Source organism: Calliopsis andreniformis, chromosome 9 (genome assembly GCF_051401765.1).
Source record: "Calliopsis andreniformis isolate RMS-2024a chromosome 9, iyCalAndr_principal, whole genome shotgun sequence".
NCBI classification, from domain to species: domain Eukaryota; kingdom Metazoa; phylum Arthropoda; class Insecta; order Hymenoptera; family Andrenidae; genus Calliopsis; species Calliopsis andreniformis.
The window spans coordinates 12,103,765-12,125,357 of NC_135070.1; the positions used below are offsets into that span (position 1 = coordinate 12,103,765).

Genomic DNA, 21,593 nt, shown 5'->3' on the forward strand with positions numbered 1-21,593 from the left:
AGTTTACTGCTTGTTTTTACTAATTAATGCACATTATAGTATTCTAAATTCTTGCTTTGTTGTAATTGAGTAGAGATTATTTAGCTGTTTGTGTTCATGTTGCTCTTACATTTCTTTATAATATACTTAATCAAGTTCAGTCTCATTAACAAAGATATGAGCAGAATTTTGTGTATATAAGCATGTTTATAATTATTAATGTATTACAAGGAAGGATGGTGTTACCCTTGATTAAGCAAGAATTCAATTATTACAAACTGTTTTGTTCTCTTGATTATGTAGTTTTCTATCACCTTATATGACAAAAAATAGCTGAAAGGAGGTAATTTACCAGCATCATTAAAATAACGCAATCTAAAGGAAATAGGGAGAGAAGTTATATAAAACATAAAAAAGGGATGTGCATTTGTTAATGAATGAAAAGTAATGTTATTAACTAAACTAATTCTTAACGTGAAATACATGGAACATTATTTCCATCAATTTCTGTCCATACTGAATGAAAGGATACAGAGCTCAAATAAAAAACAAAGTCGCGTTTAAGCATACTCATCGCCAAGTTTGCTTTAGAAACACATGTGCCATCATTTTCATACATACCATACACAAAATAACGAACAGGTGTAAGATTTTTTATAAATTCTATTTTTTACCGAACTCATACATCACGATGCAACACATATTTAAAGTGTGATGCTTCGGTATGTCCTAGATCCATAGATTTTATGGGATCCAGAGAAAAAAACTTTGTATATCTATATTAAGATAAATGAAATGTATGTGAGAACGTGATGTGCATTCGAAAAACCAATGCGCCCGAAATTAATTGTAGCATTCACGAATAGAATACACCCACGTGCGCGCATACGAAATGGAAAAAGAATTGGTATATGATAACCGAAAGCTGAAACATTTTATAACAAAGTCATACTAGCAAAACGTGTTCATACGATATTTTATTGATGCCTCCGAACAAGAGTTTCATACATATAATTAGAACTGGTGTCAAAGTGCAATAGCCCTGTTTCATGTCAAAGATACCGTAGTTAATAGTTATAAAACTAAGTGGAAAACGCCTATATGACTTACGTTAATAATTAAAAAATAATAACGGTAATTTAATGATACTATACTCTAATTATTACTGCTTTTTTTTTCACTTTTACCAGGGTAGTGTATGCAGTATAACTTGCTATTTAAGGATTTTACCAGATTTGCTTAATGTCACAATCAATGACGAAGCCTTCTATCATTCAATATTTTATGCATGCTTCAAGTAATGTTCAAGTCGAATGAGCAAAATCGTGGCGTTTATTTTATCTTCGCTGATCGTACTCACTATTTATTCTATATGTTAATTTTACATCAATATCAGACATAATATATTTGAACATAAGGCTTCGTTGTTAATTACAGATCTTGAGATTCAAAGACTTTTTAAACTTTAGTAGCATATACACAAGCACGTACAATAAATATCAGAATAGAATTATACATTTACCATTGCTATTTGTATGAACTAAAGAATTACTTGTAAAGTAATATATTAATACCTTTTTTACTAGGCTTTACAACCGTGACTTAACACGAATTGTTTTCATAGCATACATATCTTCGCATGTGTTAGAACATATTTGAGTCTTTCGAAATTCAGTTAAAAAACGGCGATCTAATTATCATGAATCTTCTCTCACAAACAAATTGTGTATGTTTAAACCAAAGATAATACGATTACATCATGATACGTTACAAATATGTATGAAATGTAAAGGTAATTATTCTTAACAAATACATCGCAATACCTAATGCAAGTAGAACCGCGTATAAACATTTAAAATCATGCATTCGAATACAATCTCATCCAGCTGTAGATTTTTATGGTGTTGGAGTGACAATGTCTCAGTGAATACTACAAAAACGAGCGTCATACGAATTACAAATTAATATCTGTGATTATCGTCAATACATTATAGATAATTTCTATTTGCAAACCATTTCTGCACATTTGTAAAATTGTATGACGATAATGCATTAGCAGATTGTTGAAATAAAATTTGTCTATGTATGTGCTGAGTATAAGTTGTAACGATGTGGTTAAGCAGGCTATAGAATTAGAGATAGTTAATGCAGTGCCTGTACACCATGTTGTAAAATACATAAGCTTATGAAATTTGAATGAATGTGTTTACAAACTTTTTGTTATTGTATATTATAAATACATTACATTATTATATATACAATCATTTTCAATAAACATATTCTGTGAATTAGAAAAATTTATCCCACTGAAGTTTTATGGTGAAGAAGGAAATGTACAAATATGATTGCAGACATTTTGTGTTTATTAAAAGAAGACTACTTTAGATATGAGTAATTTATTATATAATTTACATTGTACTTTCAGCACTATTTGTAGTTTTCAATGTTTCTGTATAATTATCTGTATAAAAGTTACCATTCAAATCAATTGCAACATTGTGATCTACAGTAGTATGTAATACATTTTCAATAGCTTGATCTATATTATCAGGAGTAATAAATGTTACTGCTTCTATTTTCGCTTTTCTGATTTCAGCATCTATTTTCATTTGAGTTTTTATATTTGCCTGTTCTCTTGTTTCTAACTTTAATAGAATTTGTTCCTCATGTTTTGCTCTTTCTTCGGTTTGTCTAAATTGTCGTTCCACAGCTACTTGTTTATTCCAATAATCATTTACTTTGGAACATTTTATGAAATCTTCTTCTGCTTTTCGTTTCATAGCTTCAGTATCAAATTCTTGTGTATTAGTTTTCTCTAGTTTCACAAAATAGGATCTGGAACAGAAAAATATTGTGTCAGAGTAATATTTTATCACATCAGTATTTAATCATTATTTAATAACATACCTCAAAGATTTCATACAAGTTCTATAATTATTAAACAACCGTTTAAGTTCAGCGGCTTCTTCTTCCGGTATAACTGGCCTTTTCGGAACCCTAAATAATTTTGATTTTGCTGTGGGTAACCAAATTGGTTTCCTCTTCCATCGTACACATTGTACATTAGGTCCATTAAATATTAAATGATCATAACCGTTTAAATTTCGTATTGTTAAAGTACTGGCATTTATTATTGTTGATACTCGTATCATTTTTTAGAGATTATGCAAAATTATATTATTTTGAAAGAATATTGGAGTCTTAAAGTTACCGTATATTTCTGTTTGTTGTGTAAATTAAATTTAAAATTTTTCATTAAAATCAATGTTCTTTAAAATGTCATTAAATATATTTTTCCTCGAGTTGTAATTAAAGTTACTACTAGGTTAGAATTTGATGCTGCGTAGAAATGTATCTACACCCAACGATTATCTAGATTCTAGATAACTCTGTTTCAAGCGACATCACAGGAACCATGTTACGCGCATATAAGTACATATTTTAAATATTGATTACATATTTAAAAACAAAAACTCGTGTAACAAACTTTACTCCAAGACTTATTTTTGATTCGTTGGACATAATGATCTTACAGAATATATGTTTTAGATATTTTAGGACATGATATTTGTAGTTAATTTCTTAAAAAAATAAAATCTCTACGATTTATAAATTTCATTATGTTTTTTATAATACAAAGAGTTGCAAACTCAGTATCGTAAATGTATTGTTGAAGTTTCGTTCTTCGTTTAAACAAAAGGCGGGTAAACCACTGAAATAATTAGTCTCACGTTTCAAGAACCTCATTAGATACAGAGAGACGCGCCACTGTACTCACCTACATAACTGTATTGCTTTTTTAAAAGCAGTGGTGTGACAGATCTTGCTCCAGTGAGTATTCGTTTCATTCCATACTCGGAATCCCTTGTGTAAACTTGCTTTTCTTTTCTCTCCGCAAATATTAAATTTAATATCGTTTCTATAAATCAATTCTATTCCGTAAAGTTGTAAAAAAAAAAATGTGAAATTCAGCTTTTGTGAATTTTTTGATGGAATAAGTGAATATAACTAACACTAAAAACAAAATGTACAGCGTTCATTTAAATCCAAGTGGATCTTCTGAGAAGCAAGGTACTTCGAAAAATGTGGACGGCGAAATGGTGCCATACAAGAATCGAAGAAAAGAATCGATTCCCGTTAAAGTTTTTAATTATCTCAAGACACAAATGCAAACGGAGGGGTCACCAAGTAAGTAAACGTTTGCTAATAAACATTACGTTATATTTGTAATGAATTACTTATGATAATGATTTACCCGCGAAAGCTTGTTTCTCATAAAAAAACTTTTATAATTTCGATTTAAACTACATATTTGCAATACATTGTCATGGACCAAAGGCTTTACATACATATTTTTCTTAGACGTTGATTTAAATGATACTTTCAGTTTATTTCTTAACGAAATATATAATTTTACAAACATTTATCAAAGAAAATGAAAATGAACGAAATTATAAGATAAGACATCGAAATTAATTAAAAATCATTTCCAAGTATAATTCCTTTCGTTGACCGTGACGATGTTCTCTGTGTTCGTTTTTTTTCATCTTCATCTTTTCATACAGAAAATTGTATGTTTTCTTACATCTATTAAGTATGAATTAGATATCATAGACATTACCGTTATAATTTTTTATTTTCCACCATACATTATCCCCATAATATTTAATAATACACGAAAATAAAAATTTCATTTTTTTCTCGTGTTTCCGACAATTTTTTTCTACAATTATCATATTTTATTAACGCTACAAAAATACTTTTACATGATTGTCATAACACAATTGTTTTTCTTCAATTAGAATAAATGAAGTAATTTTCCATTGATCGTGTTGGATCTTGTTTTCTATTCTTAAATATATAAATAATGCATAATCATTTTTTATTTTAAATTATCAATAGTAGTATCCATGTTTTTGTACTTTTCGTATTCCGATCGATAATACATACAATTTTATATACCGCCAACAGTTCGTATCTTATTGAACCTGGTTCTTAGAAACGTCATCTACCTCACTGACCAATGATTCAGTATTTATTACTGAAAATAAACAATCTGTGACTTCTACATTTAAGTCTTCACATACATTCGTATCTTTCTCTAGAGTCGTTTCGTAATTCTTATCATTCTGATTCCAAACTTCGGAAATGGAGTCCCCACTTTCATCAATCGATTGCTTTAAATCGGGATTACTGTTTGGCGTCGATGTGTGCAGAACTCGCGTTTCCTCTGATACGTATTCATCACGTCTGTGTTGTAAATTAGCCATTCGCATTCCAGACGAAGTATCATTATAAAGTAGCCAATATGGTGAAAAAGAATGTTGCCTGTATTCTGCAACAAATTTTTCCTTTTGAGAACAAGTTGTATTTGACGATACTGGCGTGTGCGTGACTACGGGCGCCATGTAACAATATACGCAAGACGTTTGATCTAATTTCGAAAAATCTACGCGTTTAGTACTAGTAAAATTCAAAATATTCTCCAAAATTAAATTTGTGGAAATTTTAGAATTTTTTTGTGGCCAAAATGGGTCCAGTTCTCCTGAAAATAGTGAATATATAATGTTGTATACTTAGAATTTTATATTCTTTTGCATTCTAACATGAACAATTTAAAAAAATAAAAGAAGAATTTTTACATACCATTGGTTTGTGTTTTACCTATTGTAGAAGATACATTCTTATTAATATTAGATTCATTTTGTACTGTACCACCACAGTTTTGTTCCTGCTGTTCCATGTTTTCAGACAATGGAATATGCCCTTGATTACTGTGTGAACTTGAATATTCATATGGCAGATCAGCATTGTATTGATTATTGTTTGAAAATGTTTGAGAAAGTGTAGATGTAGTTGATGTATGGGCATTTTGATGTAAACTTGCATTTGAAAAAGTATGTGCATTTTGCAGATAATCTCCACTACCTTCTGCATTATATTTAACCATATTTTGTAAATAATATGAATTAGCAGAATCAGATTGCGCATTGGAAATAATGTTTGTTTCATAGTATTGATTTTCCTCTGAAGGATTCAAATTCAGTAGGTTCTGATTTGAATTGTAAGAATGTACATTATCATTTATACGGTATTGACACATTAAATTCTCATCATTCATGGGTTTGTTTAAAGTATCAGACCCTATATTGTCATAATACATAGTTTGAAGTATTTTTGAAGAATGGACATCTGATGTTGCATAGTTAGTATCTGTTGCATCCATTACATTACTAATAGTCCAATTTTCATAATCTGGATGCATATCAATATTTGTAGAAGAATGTTTATATTGATTAATATTTTCATTTGTTAGAACATTAGATATTTGTTGACCAATTCCTTCTACATTTTTCACAAAAGTTGGTTCATTTAAAAAATATTCACCCTTAATACCACTTAGAAGTCCATAACACTCTGTATTACTATCTAAATTTTCCTCATTATCTTGACTATCTGATTCAGCAGTTAAGGTATCAGAATTATCTAATAAATTAGTGGATTGATATTGATCCATTGCCCAGAATCTGTAACCACCTATCATAGGACTAGCTATTTCCCCCAAATTTGCCCCAACTGGTGCTTGCAACATTTTCTTCAGAAGTACAGACCCTTGTACATTATTATTTGCATCTTCTAGTGTTTGATATTCTACATGATCAGTTGGTTGATATATAAAAGAATCTACATTATTAACAGCAATTATATTAGATCTATTATAGTTACTGGTATCTAAAGTAACTTTCTGTACATCAGATGAAATAGTTGCAGTTCTTAAATCCACAACAGTTGAATCTTGAACCTGATTGTTATTTGTATCATATGTTTGAAACTCTCTCTGTATTCTCCTTAACAAAAATTGTTTAAATTCTTCATAATGTGGAATTCTATTATCATCATCCCTACTTATAATTTCTTCTTCAGCACCAACCTAAGAAAGCAAAAAATCTTCATAACCAGATAGATATTATTTATAAAAGCAGAAGAACAAAAGAAACTTGTATTTTTACGAATAATTTTTTAATTTTTAATAGTATTAAACAATTGATTAATAAAAATAATAATAATTTTCTTCAGTTTTACGAACGTAAATTCTACAATCTAATATTTGAATTGTGAATTTGAACATGCAAAAGTGAAATTATTCCCTGACTACGTCATTTTTAACGATATATTTCGAGTTACAAAATACGTAGTAGTGGTAATTGCTTGAACGATGATGGTCATCCGTCAATGACCTGTTCAGGGAGTCACCAATTTTCGTAATGAATAGAATCAACTCACCCACTGATAAGGTGGTTGCTGTTGAGGACAATAACGATCATCGGCCATAACGTAATCAGGACTATGTAATGGTGTGGAGGTTAGCCCGAGAAGTTTCCCGGTTTTAAGTTTTCTCACTTTCCTTTTACGAGTCTGCTTGTGATCTTGTAGTAACCTGCCAACCTCGTTTTCATTTCCGCCCTTCGCGGCTTGCAACACTTTGACCAGCAATTTCTTCTACGACCAAAAATCCCAATCGATCGTTTGAAAATCAATTATCTTGTCGTCTTATGATAGAAATCGCGCAATCAATGCAAGTTCATCGATTTTTCCATTTAATGACTTCTGATAATAAATCAATTACCTTTATGTTACCAGGTACGCGATATCTGAGAGCTAAGGCCTGCAACTCCTTGTACGATAAGCTTGAAATATCCTTGCTGTTCATTTTCAAAAATCTGGGCACTTAGCCGCAATCCTTTCCCTGGTTCTTACACATTTCTGATATGGCCGATAGAAAAATTCGTCTGCTCACTGAATCTACCGATTCTCTTTAATTTGAAATATGCAAGAGGCTTCAATGTTACTCGTAATTATTTTTTATTCAATTTTTCTCCCTTTCATTCTTAGAAAATTTCCCTCGGGTTAAAACAAATATGAGAGATCGAAAATTCAATTAAACGATTATTTTTCTTTGATTTTATCGCGTACACGTTAATATAACCAGCAAATTACCAGTTATAAACGCTATTATCCTGCCATCTAGAAATGAATTTTTAAAATCGATATTATCGATCGATAATATTTATATCCTCATTATCCGTATAACAATGTAGTCTGCTGGGGTAGTTTCCTAAACTGACGATAGATACTCTTAAAAAGCCTACCATTTGATCGCATTGTTGTGCTTAGATATTGGAACGAACGATATTATTATCTCGATATCCATCTTTTGATGAAGGATCTTTGCCAAGTCCTTCATCATAGATGTCTGATAAAATGCTGTGTAAGCACCTTAATGTAATTTTGGTGCTCTACAATTTCCATGTTCTCTTTTGTGCTAGTCAGGCGGTACATTGAACGTCTGATACTACTTGTTGTTCGCTAACAATGTTTGGCATAGCTACAGCACGTTTATCGACGATCAACATAAATTAGGTAAATCGTATGCCCTCTGAACTATGTTTGGCTCGGTTTCAATCGATGAAAGCAGGATATGAATCGTGTTTACTCAACAGCGTATTTGTCGAACTAGGATGTAAAATATGTATAGTAATCTTCAATAATTTGTTCACTGCTGAAAATGATATATGGAACGCACACACACTAGTATATCATTGTTCTTATCAAATGCATTAGATTAATTTGCAACAGAAACAGATATACTTGGTATTGGTAACGTAGGGAACAAGTAGTACATTCGTCATATACAGCGCACGTTGCCAGTAGAAAAGTCGTTTATGGTCAGACACGGCGCTTTACATTCCCTGATCGCTACAGACGAAAATGCTTTAGGCTAAAATTGTATCACGTTCGAAAGATATTCTTATCGATGGTTTCACTTGTCTGCTATAATGGAATTGTAAATAAACTTTATTTTCACGGTGATGTAAGTACAGACCTTCTATTCAAACGTCTTCTTTCACACAGATGGTATCAGTTCTTCGGAAGCAAAGTACGATGTTAGATTCGTTCGTCTTTGCTTCCTTCTGTGCTGTTGAAGTAGCGGAAAGATTTCGTTATACTTTGGTTTAAGGTAAAACAATTTCATCATGTTTCTATACTGGAAAGTGTTAGAGAAAACAATTATTAATGTAATCAATTTTTCGCTGAAAATCATTTCTTTTTATTATTAATTGATAGGGTGCTCTATCAGGAGAATTTCTGTAATGAATTTACAAGGCAGACCGTTTGAATACCTTCATTATTTAAGGAAATATGGATAAATTACTTAAGGTAAAATTCAAGTGTATAAAGAAAAACAGTGTGTTGTCATAAAGAACAGGTTGTAAATGATACGACAAGCAAATTATTACAATATCGGAGAAGTAAGTAGGCAAGGAGAGGTCAAATGAAAAAACTGAGAAGCGTCGAAAGTAGGGTGGTGGGCGGTGGAATAAATTCGTCGATGGGCAGCCGAACGAGGATCGTTTATTCAAATAATCCCCATCTACCGGCTTTGTTGTCATTACGCTCGGAAAAAGAGCCTGGACTTGCGCGCGAGCAAGGGAACTCGGTGCTTTTGCGTGGCACGTCTTTCAATGTATTAACGTTGAGGGTCGCGCACATCGTTACCGAGTCAGTCGCCGAAGTAGCGTTAGTCCGTCGCGAAGCATCGATCGGTGAATTAGCTCGCACGCGTCGCGATCGTTTCGAGCGACAGGTGAATCTCTCGTGCCAAGAGAAAGGGAAGCAATAGAGCGAAAGAAGAGAAAAACGGGAAGGTCCAAGAGATAAAAGGTTCTGTATCAATCAAAGGCATCCGGAAGAGAAACCTATAGATCGATCGTTTCCAGTCGATCGAACTTGAGTCACGTATCGCGGACAGCGATCGTTCCAATTTCGAATCAGCGTCGAATCCGTGGAACGGCCAAATGAAGGCACGTAAGAGCCGCGAGAAAAGTAAGTTGATGAGTCGTACAGGGCGACTGTAGTGCCGCTCGAGTTTCCTCTCCAAGTAAATCGGTGCAGGCCAGTCGATACGCCGTGGAAAGAGATCCTCCTTGAGACGAAGGGATTGACACAGGCCAGGCCCCAGAACGATCTTCTCCCCGTTTAGCGCGCGTTCGTAGGCGGTGTGTCAGTGCAAACAGCTACCAAAGATGCAACGGCAAGGTGCGAGACTCGCTCGACAGAGAAGAACAAAACGAATTGAACTATCTCTTCTATTCTCGTCCCCTATTTCTCTCCCTTTGCGACTACCACCCTCTGACAGTTAGCCCCCTTTCTTGGAGTTAGTTGAATCCGCTAGGGAACCGACCGATGGCGACGATGCTATTGCCTCTATCGTAGCCCCTTTTCTACTTTCGTCTATGTACCTCGTGCATCTCCAAATCCGCGGGTTGTTAATTGACAAATCGCTCCGAAAGTAAGCGAAATCCGTAAAGTGGGGTGGATACGGGGTAGGAGCTCTCCCGTTGCCATGGTGACCCCGGATGCCCGGGATCAGAGCTGCTAGTGGAATTACAGACTGCAGACCGTACACGTCTATGTATAATGTGTATATACAAGCAACTTCAAAGCGCACGGCCGTGCTTCAGACGCTCTCGAACGACGACGGTGTGCCAGAGCAATTTTCGTTGAAAGCCACTTTGCGCAACCCCTTCGCCACCAACGTAGACACTTTGAACGCAGACTCCCGTACATAGCGTGACGCGTGGCAGAGATATATTCCCCGAAGACGAGTTTGGGATTCAAAGGCTGCCTTTAAGTTCTGAACTCGTCTATAGCCTCGCCATAGATTCGAAGAAACACCCTGCATATTGATCCCTGGTCCAGCTTTTGTAGCCTCCTCTCTATAGTATCGTGTAATCGCCTAATGGGGTTGATATTTGCTGCTACCTTACGTAGTTTCGCGATTGTAATTTTAGCAGCGATCAATGGGAAGCTTCTACCTTAGACGCGAATGACAAGCTTGACGGTTTTTTTCAAGGAGAGTAGAAATCGCGCTGGGAAGAATGGAAAGCGCGGGAAGTGACCGGTTGCTTTTTCACGGGTCGTATATTGGGTTATTTTATTTGCTTGATCGATGAAAACATCGCGTACGGGCGATCGTGGGTATTGTTTGAAAGAACGTCGGTTGGACGGTTCGCCTGGTCGTTTTCTGTAATGAACGGAAGCATGCGTAAAGAGTAATTGCATGATAGGTAGACACGAGCGAATTCATTTTTATGTATCATGATTGGAAAGATTGTTTAGTTAGAGACATATGTTTTTTCTTCATTATTCATCTTGGTTCATGTATGTTACTAGACACAAAAATATTTATTATAAATGCTTATAAAAGGATTGCAAGTTTCAAATTGACGTTTAAATTATTTAATTTTTAGCATCAATTCAAAGAGAATATAATATTCTTAAAAAATTGTTTTAGTAATTGTAGTATTAAATTTGTGAAAACAGAGAATTCGCAGCTGTCTAATAGTAATTAACTGGGCATCAATATCGCGATCGTCACGTAGCATATTTCCATAAATACGTAGTATTTGTATACTCGTAGTAGTATGCAAAGTGTTTCGTAATTCATAGTATATATCATCAATGGGAGAGTGATTTCTTGTCCAAAACTTAGCTGAACATTTATTTCTATCCTAGTCTCTACTGTTTCTATATACAAGAACTTCATTTCCCATTCATAGCCGCCCAAAAGTTTGAAATCGCTGTTGAAAAGTACATTGGATAGTAGAGTTTCATTTGATGCAACTATATTATTACTTAAATAATATTATAATAAAAATATCCCTACACAAAAATATTTTATGTTCAATTTGGTAGACATTTAGTAAACACTATGAACTTCTCAAATTCTAAGTAACTATATAAGCTCATTTTTGTTTAATAAAAAAAATTTCTACTTCTTTCAATTTATAAAGCTACTCCAAACTTTTGATTATTAGTATATTTTTAGACAAGAAATCATCATCTCCTCAGTTGTACCGCAGAGTAAGGAGTACCCTTTATAAACTCTCATAGAATACTTTTGTAGATTATCGTTCGTTAGGCAACTTCTTTGACTAGGTGCATCTCCTAGAATCATATATAGATATTGCAATTATTCTTTAGAGCTCGCTGTAAATTGTAGCGTTGGGCTACGCTTTCGTTTGCTCTTGAATTTTATTTAGACGTCGGTAATTATATTATATTTATAGCGGCTCCTGTGAATGAGTATCGATCTTAACGATGCGTCGCTTCAGTATAAAACAAGTTTAAACGGCCGTGACGCTAAGAAATTTTGGAGTAAGCTGAAAGCGTATGTGAGACCAAGACAGGACGTTAATTCGAGGATGTCCTCCTACTTAGCGACTTTACCCTCTGTCTTTTCGCTTCACGCATCTTTCCATCGTCGTGCAAGCAACAAATCAGACACAGTCAATCTTTAATAACAAATGATGGAATCGTGCATCTCTATATTTTCCCAAGTAAAACACGGTCTTCGTTAAGCTCCATGTTCACGAGTAACGTGCTCTAAAGTTCGACTTCAGATCAGACCGTTTTACCTGGGCTTCTTCTCCCCGATGTCTCTCGCTCACGAGTTCTCCGCCTGCAAGTCTATGCACCTGTATATCTCCAGGTATTGTCCGTGTTGGCAACGCGCGCACTGTCTCCTGTAGAACCCCGATTATGCTCAGAGGAGTGTAGGCAGGTTGCCTGGAGGACCAGCGGTGCTGGGCTCTCTGGCACCCGGCATATCTTCTCCCGGCAAAGTAATAACATTCTTCAGCTCGTTGCACCTTGTTCCGTAAGTAGTATTCGTGCCGCCTCCTCTCCTGCCTGCTAGTGAGAGAGGAGCGACAAGATCTACCTCCCTTAGCCTGAAGTAGAGGAAAAAGCATTTGTCAAAGGTGAGAGGGGAGTATCTCGAACGCGTGGTACAGTCTTAGGAGCGAAGTGCCTGTTGGCAAACTTGCAGAGGGCGAACTTGAAGAACTCGGGGGCATTTTAGGGGGTTCCACTGCCGGTGCCCTTGCTCTCGGTGGCAGACACAAACCGGAGGAACTGGCGACACTCGCTGCCAACACCAGGTTCTCCAGGAAGGAAATACAGCTGATCTACCGTGGCTTCAAACAGGAGTGTCCGACTGGTCTCGTTGATGAAGAAGCATTCAAGCAGATTTTCTCGCAGTTCTTTCCACAGGGAGGTAAGAATTTTCTTAATATGTAGGATGTGTCAAGCAAGCTAGAATATTTTAAGAAGATAGATTCCAGACACGAAGGTGATGAAAAACTTAAGTGCATATGTGTTTGAAAACGCTTAGTTTTTTAGTTACACACTATTTTATATTGTGTGCAAGGTGATACTCATTCAAAAGGCCAGAATATCTCTAGACTTAGTAGGATCTTAAAGGGGATAACATATTGTGCAAATATGGGCTAGCGTTTTATATAATACGAAGTGTTTGATAACAGGTGTCTAAAATTTTAAAAAAGGATTCTGTATGCCAAAATAAAATACGCATGAAATGGGTCTCAATTTTATCGGTATTCTCTGAAAACAAAAATAAATTGTATTATAATTGAAATTAAAATACATAATTATACTGAAGATCTTTGCACTATAGAAACTTAATAAACACGAATACAAGTTTAACATTTACACTTTCAGATGCCAGTCAATACGCCCACTATGTTTTCAACACCATGAAAAGGAAACCATCTGGAAAAATAAGTTTCGAAGTAAGAGCTGCTTTCAAAAAACAGATTCAACACTACTGATTTTAAGATATTGTTCTACAGGCATACGTTTTCTTTTCGTTCAGGAATTCTTAACTATTCTGTCGAAAGTATCCAGAGGATCGGTAGAAGAGAAACTCCAGTGGGTGTTCGGACTTTACGACCTGGATGGAGATGGGCTGATCAGTAAAGAGGAGATGTTAGACGTGGTTGGTTCCATTTACGAGATGTTAGGTCGTTATACTCAGCCGCAAATAGTCGAACCGCATTTGGCTGCTCGAGAACACGTTGATCGTATTTTTCACGTGAGTATTTCCAAATAGAAAACGTGGATCTAATCTGACTATCGTCTTCGGTGATGGAAGATTTATCGAGGTCTTGGCTCTGTCGAAAGAGCGATTGGATAAACAGACAGATCATTCTGTTCCTAGTTAATGGATGCGAATAAAGACGGCGTGGTGACGATCGAGGAGTTGGTACAGTGGTGTTCCAAGGACGAGCAACTACTGCGAAGTCTCGACACTCTTGACACCGTCTTATGAGATCTTAACGATTATTTTGTAACTCTTGTTATCCAATCTCCGAAAATTCCTCACTCCCTAGAGATAGTAACTAGACGTTTGACCGAGCTCTACGCGTAGTTTCTACAAAACTTCGATTTCCTGTTGTATCGAAGTCTCAGTTTTTCGAACGAAATTTGGGGATTCAGTTTTGAGAGAAATTACTATCAGAGCTCGTCGAACGTTATTTGTAAATATGTATTTACCCTACCTACCCAGTCTTTCAAGCGTGTTATCAAAAACACGATGGAATTAACAGTATTACCGAACTTCTAACGCTAAGATTGATACCTTACTGTCGCCCTGAATATTCGTGTGTCCGTAAATCAACTCTGATGACCTTTTGTAAATAAGACGAAAACGTGAGCTTAAGAAAGAGTAGAGAATTGAAATATGTTCTCTTAAAAGAACGAAGAATCCATCGTCGTCATTCAAATTTCAGTGACACGAAGTTAACAATTCAGTGTGACCCATCGACTGTCAGACTGTCACGTATCACGGAATTGTTAACTGAAATCGATACGAAGAGAACAACTCAGGCTCTCGGTTTGTTAAAGTGGAGATTATATTTTACGTTTCAATACTATTTCAGATAAGTGAGAAACGTCTGTCGCTCTTAAAATTACAAATCGCTTGTATTTTTTAAGTAAAATAATTTTGTTTCCTAATTCACATTGAACTACCCTTCTCCAACAAGATTAACTTCAAAAACGATAGAAGTTTCTTAATCAGATACTTGCACGTATGGTGACGTTAAACTTCAAGAATTCTCATTGTCGCTTTAAGTACCATCTTGCACGAATGCGAACTTCAAATTTCTATATTCTATAGCATTCCTTTTATGATGTTTCTCAAATTTGAAGTATTCTCCAATTAAAAGCAGCGAAATTTACGTCGAGTTGCGGTAGTTAAGTACGATTAATACGATTTTTAAGGAACTTGGACTATTGCCCATCGTCCGGGTCGTTTTGACATCTTGCTACACGCACTGATCGAACTTTTGCAATAAATAAATCTGCAAGAATTTCAAGTTGCCAAAAAATTCTGAAATAATATAGAATTCTGAAAACAAGGAATTGGATAGGCAAAGAATAAATCCTGTTTTCCCATTTGAAGTTTGTTAGGTATTAGGCATATGCGAATAATGTTTGACAATCGCTTAATGAATACGACAATATTTTCAAATTGCATTTCTTGTTCATGAACATTGAAAGAAAATAAAAGAGTGAAGTCGATATTTGCTTCTTGACTGTTAAAAGTTTAGAAAGTTTTAAGGTGTTCGCATATGCCTGTTAAATAGATAATAGAGGTATCGTAATATCTTCAATGACCCATGCACGATGGAGTAAGTAGTTTAGTGATCCAATAATAATAGTGTGTAGTATCCTCGACCAATTAAGAGAAACGTGGTCTTGCAAGATCAACGCCTCGTGTGATTCTCTCGTACCTTACTATATTTATTATTACTATATTACATTAAAACTATCGTTATTAATACAGTTGCCTATTATCGATATCATTGCCTATCATCTACTATTTGTCGTATAATATATTATCACACCTCTAAATATAAAAATTGTTGGAACATATTCGAAATATTTTAAAAATGATATTTTACGCGTACAAATGTCATCGAATTTGTTGAATTTCCCAAGTTTATTAAAAACTTGTAATGTACCATTATAAGAAGGACTAACGTCAAAGGTGAAAGTTTTCACGCGTTTGTAAGTGTAAAAAGATCGATTCATTAGTTTTGCATTGAATTATAGTAATGATTTAATTGAAACGATTATTAATCGTCTGGGGAATCGATTTTTTTACATTGTGTTGCGTATGTATTCAAAATACATACATATATCGACGACTTGAAAAGTTTTTGAAATAGTCTCAGTGTATCTATCTTCTATGGATGATAGCTAAAAATTGTTGTCTGTAAAAGAAAAATTTCTATTTTATGGAAACTTAAATTTCCATTTTAGGAACCGAAGATATCGTAATCGACTTTTAAGATAATGTTAATACTGATAATTTATTCTTTAATTTATTGAATTATCAAAAAAAAATTATCATGAAATAAAACTACTATAATTATATTATACCTATCACATTTTAATTAAAACCCATTTTCTTAACTAGCTTAAATATTTTTACTATAAAATCTTACTTACATTTGAGAAACATCAAAGTCCAAAAGTTCTAAATAGATTATCACAAATTTCCATTTTAAAATTCTATGAAAATCTTGACTAATGCAATTTAAATTGAAAATTTTGAATTTTTTGATAATAGCTAATGGTGGCGCTGCAGTGTCGACTTCCAGCTATAGTATAATATGCAATATACACTTACACCTATGGTTTGTTTCTATTTGAAGTTTGATTAGAATAACCGTTATCAATAATTCTATTTGATAAACGTAGTCGAATATATTAAGCTAATGTTTCTCAAAGGAAAAAAGTTCACAGTTACTCGTCAAATAACTGCAATAAAGTTTCTAACATAAAATCCATCACAATGTTGTATAATATACCGCCTAACCAATTAACCACCCGCTACTAACAATAGCCGTATCCTTAGATAAAGGTTTATTTTTTAAATTATAATGAAGCTTTAAATAACAGCACAGTAAAATCTGTATATAAATAAAAATGGTGCGAATAAATTGGTCATTGACAAAGGCTCCAAATATCTTTATGTAAGTCATCAAAAATACAGAAAACAGTTTTCATTCTTTCGAACATATAACTTTAATATACACTTTATTTTCAGACTTAATGTAAAACAAAAATGGTGGCGTTTTCAAATCATCATAAAATCTTTATTTTATAATGATTTCTTGAATTGGAGTTACATCTGCGATATTCTTTTGGAGCCAATGTTTTGGTTTGTAGAAAATTTCACTGCCTGTTTAGGACCGGTAATTATTTTTACAATTTTTCTAATTTCATTTATGTTACAATTTAGTTTTCAATGCTTATTTACCTAAAGTTTTCATATAAAAAGGTTTAATATTGCTCACAATATATTTACTAAGCCTGTCAGTTTACAGGTATTTGTAGTAATGGTAAGCCTTTTAACTGCGAGTATCGTGTATATTTCATATTACATTGGTCTACCATATTGGTGGGAGAAAAGTCCATCGATGACAATAATCCTCCTATTGGTTGGAAATTGGTTACTAGTAAATGTATGTTTTCATTATTACATGGGCGTGAACATTCCAGCTGGTTACCCACCGCAAGGTGGTCTTATTCCTGAGGCTGTGAGCATTTGTAAAAAGTGCATCAAACCAAAACCACCTAGAACACATCACTGTTCTGTATGTAATAAATGTATTCTTAAGATGGACCATCATTGCCGTATCCTTTTATATGCAATAATTCGTTTTCCTTGCAATAAATATTTTTCTATAAATATTTATATATTTCTTGACCTAAATAATAGCATGGTTGAATAACTGTGTTGGTCATTATAATCACAGACATTTTTTCCAATATATGGCCTTTACAGTACTTGGTATTTTATTTATTATGTTATTTGGTGTTGAAATAGCATATCAAGAATTTTTCCCAGCACAAGATCCAGAATTAGATGGCCACCCAGTACGCATTAATAATTCAGAAATAATTCCAGTGGTAAGGGTTTGCAGTAAATAAAATTTTATGCAATTATTACACTTATTGTTTATTTTAGACTGAGTCGCTGGACCGTTTAAGTAAAGAAGAATTAGCAGAAATAGCTAAGCAAGCTGCAGATACAAATGCTAAAGAATGGAGACGAAGACTTATAGTTTTCGCAGCATTAATTTGCGTAGCTACCTTCGCAGCATTAGGAGCGTTAATGTGGTGGCACGCGAATCTTATTAGTAGAGGAGAAACAAGCATAGAGGCGCGTATAAACAGTACTGAATCACAAAAATATAAAGCACTTGGAAAAATATATCAAAATCCATACAATTTTGGACCAAGACAGAATTGGAAATTATTTTTAGGCATAATTGGAAGGTAACTTAACAGACTATTATTTTCTAATATAATAATGGAATTGTTAAAATTGTTTATTCTTCTTGATACAGGAGTTGGTGGCATATTCTGTTTCCATCTAATCATGGGCCATATGGTGATGGACTCACATGGAAAACCATTCATGATACAAAGATATCTTGAGTGTAATTCCTATGCTTATCAATAGCAATACTTACACTTATTTTCTACAATCATGATTGAGTTGATTTTAAACTCTTTCTAGTCAAATTGCGATCGTTTAATATCTTATATATTGCCATACAAATATTAAATATATTGAATGATGTAAAATATTTCAAAAATCTAATGTTAATGTAAAAATAATATCCTTTTTTTACGTCTACAAAATTGCTGAATTTGTACATACATGTATTGATCATAGTATCAACAAAGACATTTCTAAAAAAACATTATCTTTGATGTACATTGTTAAACAATATTAATATTAAATGTATTTTAAACTGCTTATACTCAAATCATTCAGATCAATTGAAAACAGAGAATAAATCCCCTTTTTATATTTGCAAATTGTAGTATACATTCATATTACAAATTAAGCTTCTGGCCAAACAATATCCTCTATCCAATTTAAGTAATGCGAAACTCTGGTATATACTCCTGGTATGTTAGGAGCTGCACAAACTTGTCCAAAACTAGTGATACCTATTACATGAAAAAGACATGAACTTTGAGAAATAAGTGTCTGTAATGGGCCTCCAGAATCTCCTCGACACGTGTCTTTTTTCCAATTATTACGATCTCCAGCACAGATCATGCCTGCTAAAACTCCATATGGAATTCTGAGAACATCATTATTACTATATTTCTTAACACATATTAGATGGTCAATAATATCAAGCTCAGCTTTTTGCAACTGATTACTGGTGGTTTCGTTTCCTGTAAGCATATGGCATGCTATAATATATTTTTAAAAAGTACACATATGATATCTTAACACACTATGTGTAAGTCGCGGCACGACGTCAGTCTGTGGTATCGGTATTAATACCTTTCCTGCATAATGTGTCAATTGTAAATATAATTTAACAATATTTTACACTTACCATATTCAGTGACACCCCAGCCACTAACCCAAACTCTGCTAGAATCAGTATCATATTGCTGATACAAACAAGCGGGTCTTATTTGTTTATTAAATCTGATAACAGTATTTAATTTTATAAGAGCTATATCATTATATGTTTCAGGTAGTTTATAACTTGGATGAGGTATGATTTTATTAATTGTAGTTTTGATTCCATTTTGATCATCTCTCAAATCATGAACACCTACACGAACCTCTGTAAGATTTCTATTAAATTACATATAAGTGATGTACACTTTTAAAAATAATATATATAAATTTATAGAACATAAAATAATACCCTAGTTTAGGAGTACAATGTGCAGCAGTAAGTACCCATTCTGGTGCAATGAGTGTACCACCACATATGAGTTTAAATTCTGCTGTTTCAGTTTTTCCACCTAATGCAACCATGTGAGGAAACTCGCCAGGAGCAGCTGTTACACCACCAACAATAAGTGGATTTTCATTTGTACATGTTTTACTGATTACATTAACTACATTATCTACATTTAAACTTGTTCCAATTAATGGCAATACTTCTATTGTTTTTGAAAACTGTCTTTCATATTCTTCACATTCTAAAATGTTAGAACTATAGATTAATATGATAATTCATATGCCAAAACAGTAAAAATTGACTTTATGTATAAATACGTACTAATTTCTGACTTTGATTTTGTAATTCCATGTGTAATTGTTTCATCAAATGCCATTCTTTCAACAGCACCTCGTAAGAATGGATTATTTTTATTGAGAACAATATTTTCATTATTTATTGCCTCAGGTACTTGATTGGTTTGAAGTGTATTTTCATTTTTAATTTTGATTTTACTGCCATTATTGGAAGATGAAAAGATGGGTGTATTTATGATTGTACCACGATTTTGGAGAAATGGATTATTGTTAATATTTTCACTTAATATACCACGATTTTGGAGATATGAATTATTGTTAAAATTCTTACTTAATGTACCACGATTTTGGAGAAATGGATTATTATTAATATTTTTACTTAATGTTACAGTACTGATAGCATGAAGAGCTGGAGCTTTGCTGTTTTCACTCAACTTTGATGATTTTGACTTTTTTTTCTCTGATTTCCCTAAAAATAAATTTAATTACATTTATAAGTACTTAAAAAGAACTGTAATATGTACAATTTATATGTTAATGAAACATAATTTATAATATTTAAGAAAGATACCATTCAAACAATATTTATATTACATGTATAATATTTATAATATTTAAACTTGTGTAAATTCAAAAATAATATAGTTAACCTGAATGTTTTGCAGACACAAACGTTACGGTAAGTAATAAATATATTATAAAAACACAAAGTCGAGGTGTCATTATTGTAAGCAACACAACTTTGTCTGTACTTAGTATAAGACGGAATGCAAAAAAAGTTTATCCGTTACTGATAAATACCAGATAGATAAAATACATATTTTCGTCATCATTTATACCATGCTCTCATCATTCATTGTATTTTTATTAATTAAAATTACTGAGTGATGATATTAGGAAAACATGTTTATTAACAATAATTTCCGGAATCAGCAGAATTTATGATTCGATCATTAGTGACTGGATCATTAGATATTTAAATTCAAAGAGATGTTTGATTGGTTTTCCCTTATTTATTTCTTATATTACGTGACTGCGATAGATAAGTCAAGTCTTAAAATTTTCTTCACATGAAGAGTTATTAATCTTTCCTTTTCGAAATATACAATCATACTTATGTATCTCAGTTTATATTATTTTCAAATACACACGAATAAAAAAGGATAATAAATAAATACGTCATACTTTTACATATGTTACAATATACTCCTCCCAACTTTTTTAATTCTCTTCTAAAATTTAATTAAATTTTCTAAATTCTGTTTATATTCTCATAGTAAAAACGGTTTGCAGGTTCAAATAAAAAGTAACTTAAAATTGAATGACATTTTTTTTTATTAAATGTAACAATAAAAAGAATTATATTTCTGATACTTATATAGAATTCAAACTTTGTAACTAATCATATAGTTAATGATCATTCGCGCTTCAGAGTAACAGATATATTTAAAGCACTCGCTTAAAGTTATATAAACTTAAGCATATTACTTGTATTAAACATTGCAACACATTTCCATGCTAGTCGATAATGATTATGTTTGAGATAAATATTTGTTTAGTCGTAGATGCGGCGAGCTCACCCTCCTCGTCCCCCTTCAAGCAATTACATAATTGTCTTACCCTAAATCATTATCTCTCGCTACTTGTTGCTCCAAGA

At 33.2% G+C, this 21,593-nt stretch overlaps 5 protein-coding genes across 8 annotated transcripts; 2 read left to right on the top strand and 3 right to left on the bottom strand.

The window, feature by feature from the left end:
* Positions 1-2,365: 2,365 nt before the first annotated feature.
* Mrps26 (mitochondrial ribosomal protein S26) lies at positions 2,366-3,299 on the bottom strand. Its single transcript, XM_076384379.1, has 2 exons — positions 2,887-3,299; positions 2,366-2,814 (listed from the first exon to the last, which is right to left on the bottom strand). The coding sequence occupies exons 1-2, from the start codon at positions 3,129-3,131 to the stop codon at positions 2,388-2,390; spliced, it is 672 nt and encodes a 223-aa protein (XP_076240494.1). The 5' UTR covers positions 3,132-3,299; the 3' UTR covers positions 2,366-2,387.
* A 1,659-nt stretch (positions 3,300-4,958) lies between these two features.
* Positions 4,959-7,690, bottom strand: LOC143183386 (uncharacterized). The gene is made up of 4 exons (XM_076384910.1): positions 7,607-7,690; positions 7,264-7,479; positions 5,626-6,910; positions 4,959-5,524 (listed from the first exon to the last, which is right to left on the bottom strand). The coding sequence occupies exons 1-4, from the start codon at positions 7,688-7,690 to the stop codon at positions 4,959-4,961; spliced, it is 2,151 nt and encodes a 716-aa protein (XP_076241025.1).
* A 1,843-nt stretch (positions 7,691-9,533) lies between these two features.
* Positions 9,534-16,231, top strand: LOC143182822 (A-type potassium channel modulatory protein KCNIP2). Of its 3 annotated transcripts, XM_076384074.1 has the most exons (6): positions 9,534-9,864; positions 9,934-10,077; positions 12,872-13,099; positions 13,564-13,634; positions 13,718-13,936; positions 14,063-14,202. In XM_076384074.1, the coding sequence occupies exons 2-6, from the start codon at positions 10,065-10,067 to the stop codon at positions 14,171-14,173; spliced, it is 642 nt and encodes a 213-aa protein (XP_076240189.1). In that variant the 5' UTR covers positions 9,534-9,864; positions 9,934-10,064; the 3' UTR covers positions 14,174-14,202. The 3 variants fall into 3 exon arrangements, with proteins under 3 accessions (XP_076240189.1, XP_076240191.1, XP_076240190.1); XM_076384076.1 differs by having other exon boundaries at positions 9,535-10,077; positions 12,905-13,099; positions 14,063-16,231; XM_076384075.1 differs by lacking the exon at positions 9,934-10,077 and having other exon boundaries at positions 9,535-9,864; positions 12,905-13,099; positions 14,063-16,229.
* Positions 16,232-16,408: 177 nt separating this feature from the next.
* On the top strand, positions 16,409-18,404 carry LOC143182820 (palmitoyltransferase ZDHHC16A). 2 transcript variants are annotated; one of them, XM_076384070.1, is made up of 6 exons: positions 16,409-16,886; positions 16,961-17,108; positions 17,241-17,550; positions 17,636-17,826; positions 17,885-18,195; positions 18,267-18,404. In XM_076384070.1, exons 1-6 carry the CDS (start codon positions 16,840-16,842, stop codon positions 18,355-18,357), a joined length of 1,098 nt encoding a protein of 365 aa, XP_076240185.1. In that variant the 5' UTR covers positions 16,409-16,839; the 3' UTR covers positions 18,358-18,404. The 2 variants fall into 2 exon arrangements, with proteins under 2 accessions (XP_076240185.1, XP_076240186.1); XM_076384071.1 differs by lacking the exon at positions 16,409-16,886 and having other exon boundaries at positions 16,974-17,108; positions 17,234-17,550.
* LOC143182821 (serine protease snk) lies at positions 18,233-20,399 on the bottom strand. The gene is made up of 4 exons (XM_076384072.1): positions 19,962-20,399; positions 19,602-19,881; positions 19,281-19,528; positions 18,233-19,113 (listed from the first exon to the last, which is right to left on the bottom strand). The coding sequence occupies exons 1-4, from the start codon at positions 20,014-20,016 to the stop codon at positions 18,770-18,772; spliced, it is 927 nt and encodes a 308-aa protein (XP_076240187.1). The 5' UTR covers positions 20,017-20,399; the 3' UTR covers positions 18,233-18,769.
* Positions 20,400-21,593: the final 1,194 nt, after the last annotated feature.

What these genes read in the sequence shown, in the direction of transcription:
- Mrps26 (XM_076384379.1), bottom strand. Translation starts at nt 3,131, where the DNA reads ATGATACGAGTATCAACAATAATAAATGCCAGTACTTTAACAATACGA. An exon ending in ACTTGTATGAAATCTTTGAG is followed by an intron (nt 2,815 to 2,886) that starts GTATGTTATTAA and finishes TTTCTGTTCCAG; the next exon opens with ATCCTATTTTGTGAAACTAG.
- LOC143183386 (XM_076384910.1), bottom strand. Translation starts at nt 7,690, where the DNA reads ATGAACAGCAAGGATATTTCAAGCTTATCGTACAAGGAGTTGCAGGCC. An exon ending in GCGTACCTGGTAACATAAAG is followed by an intron (nt 7,480 to 7,606) that starts GTAATTGATTTA and finishes TTTTGGTCGTAG; the next exon opens with AAGAAATTGCTGGTCAAAGT. An exon ending in AGGTAAAACACAAACCAATG is followed by an intron (nt 5,525 to 5,625) that starts GTATGTAAAAAT and finishes CACTATTTTCAG; the next exon opens with GAGAACTGGACCCATTTTGG.
- LOC143182822 (XM_076384074.1), top strand. An exon ending in GCAGTTCTTTCCACAGGGAG is followed by an intron (nt 13,100 to 13,563) that starts GTAAGAATTTTC and finishes TTACACTTTCAG; the next exon opens with ATGCCAGTCAATACGCCCAC. An exon ending in CTGGAAAAATAAGTTTCGAA is followed by an intron (nt 13,635 to 13,717) that starts GTAAGAGCTGCT and finishes CTTTTCGTTCAG; the next exon opens with GAATTCTTAACTATTCTGTC.
- LOC143182820 (XM_076384070.1), top strand. Translation starts at nt 16,840, where the DNA reads ATGGTGCGAATAAATTGGTCATTGACAAAGGCTCCAAATATCTTTAT. An exon ending in AAGGCTCCAAATATCTTTAT is followed by an intron (nt 16,887 to 16,960) that starts GTAAGTCATCAA and finishes CTTTATTTTCAG; the next exon opens with ACTTAATGTAAAACAAAAAT. An exon ending in ATTCAGAAATAATTCCAGTG is followed by an intron (nt 17,827 to 17,884) that starts GTAAGGGTTTGC and finishes TGTTTATTTTAG; the next exon opens with ACTGAGTCGCTGGACCGTTT.
- LOC143182821 (XM_076384072.1), bottom strand. Translation starts at nt 20,016, where the DNA reads ATGGCATTTGATGAAACAATTACACATGGAATTACAAAATCAAAGTCA. An exon ending in AAAATCAAAGTCAGAAATTA is followed by an intron (nt 19,882 to 19,961) that starts GTACGTATTTAT and finishes CTAACATTTTAG; the next exon opens with AATGTGAAGAATATGAAAGA. An exon ending in CTGGGGTGTCACTGAATATG is followed by an intron (nt 19,114 to 19,280) that starts GTAAGTGTAAAA and finishes ATATGCTTACAG; the next exon opens with GAAACGAAACCACCAGTAAT.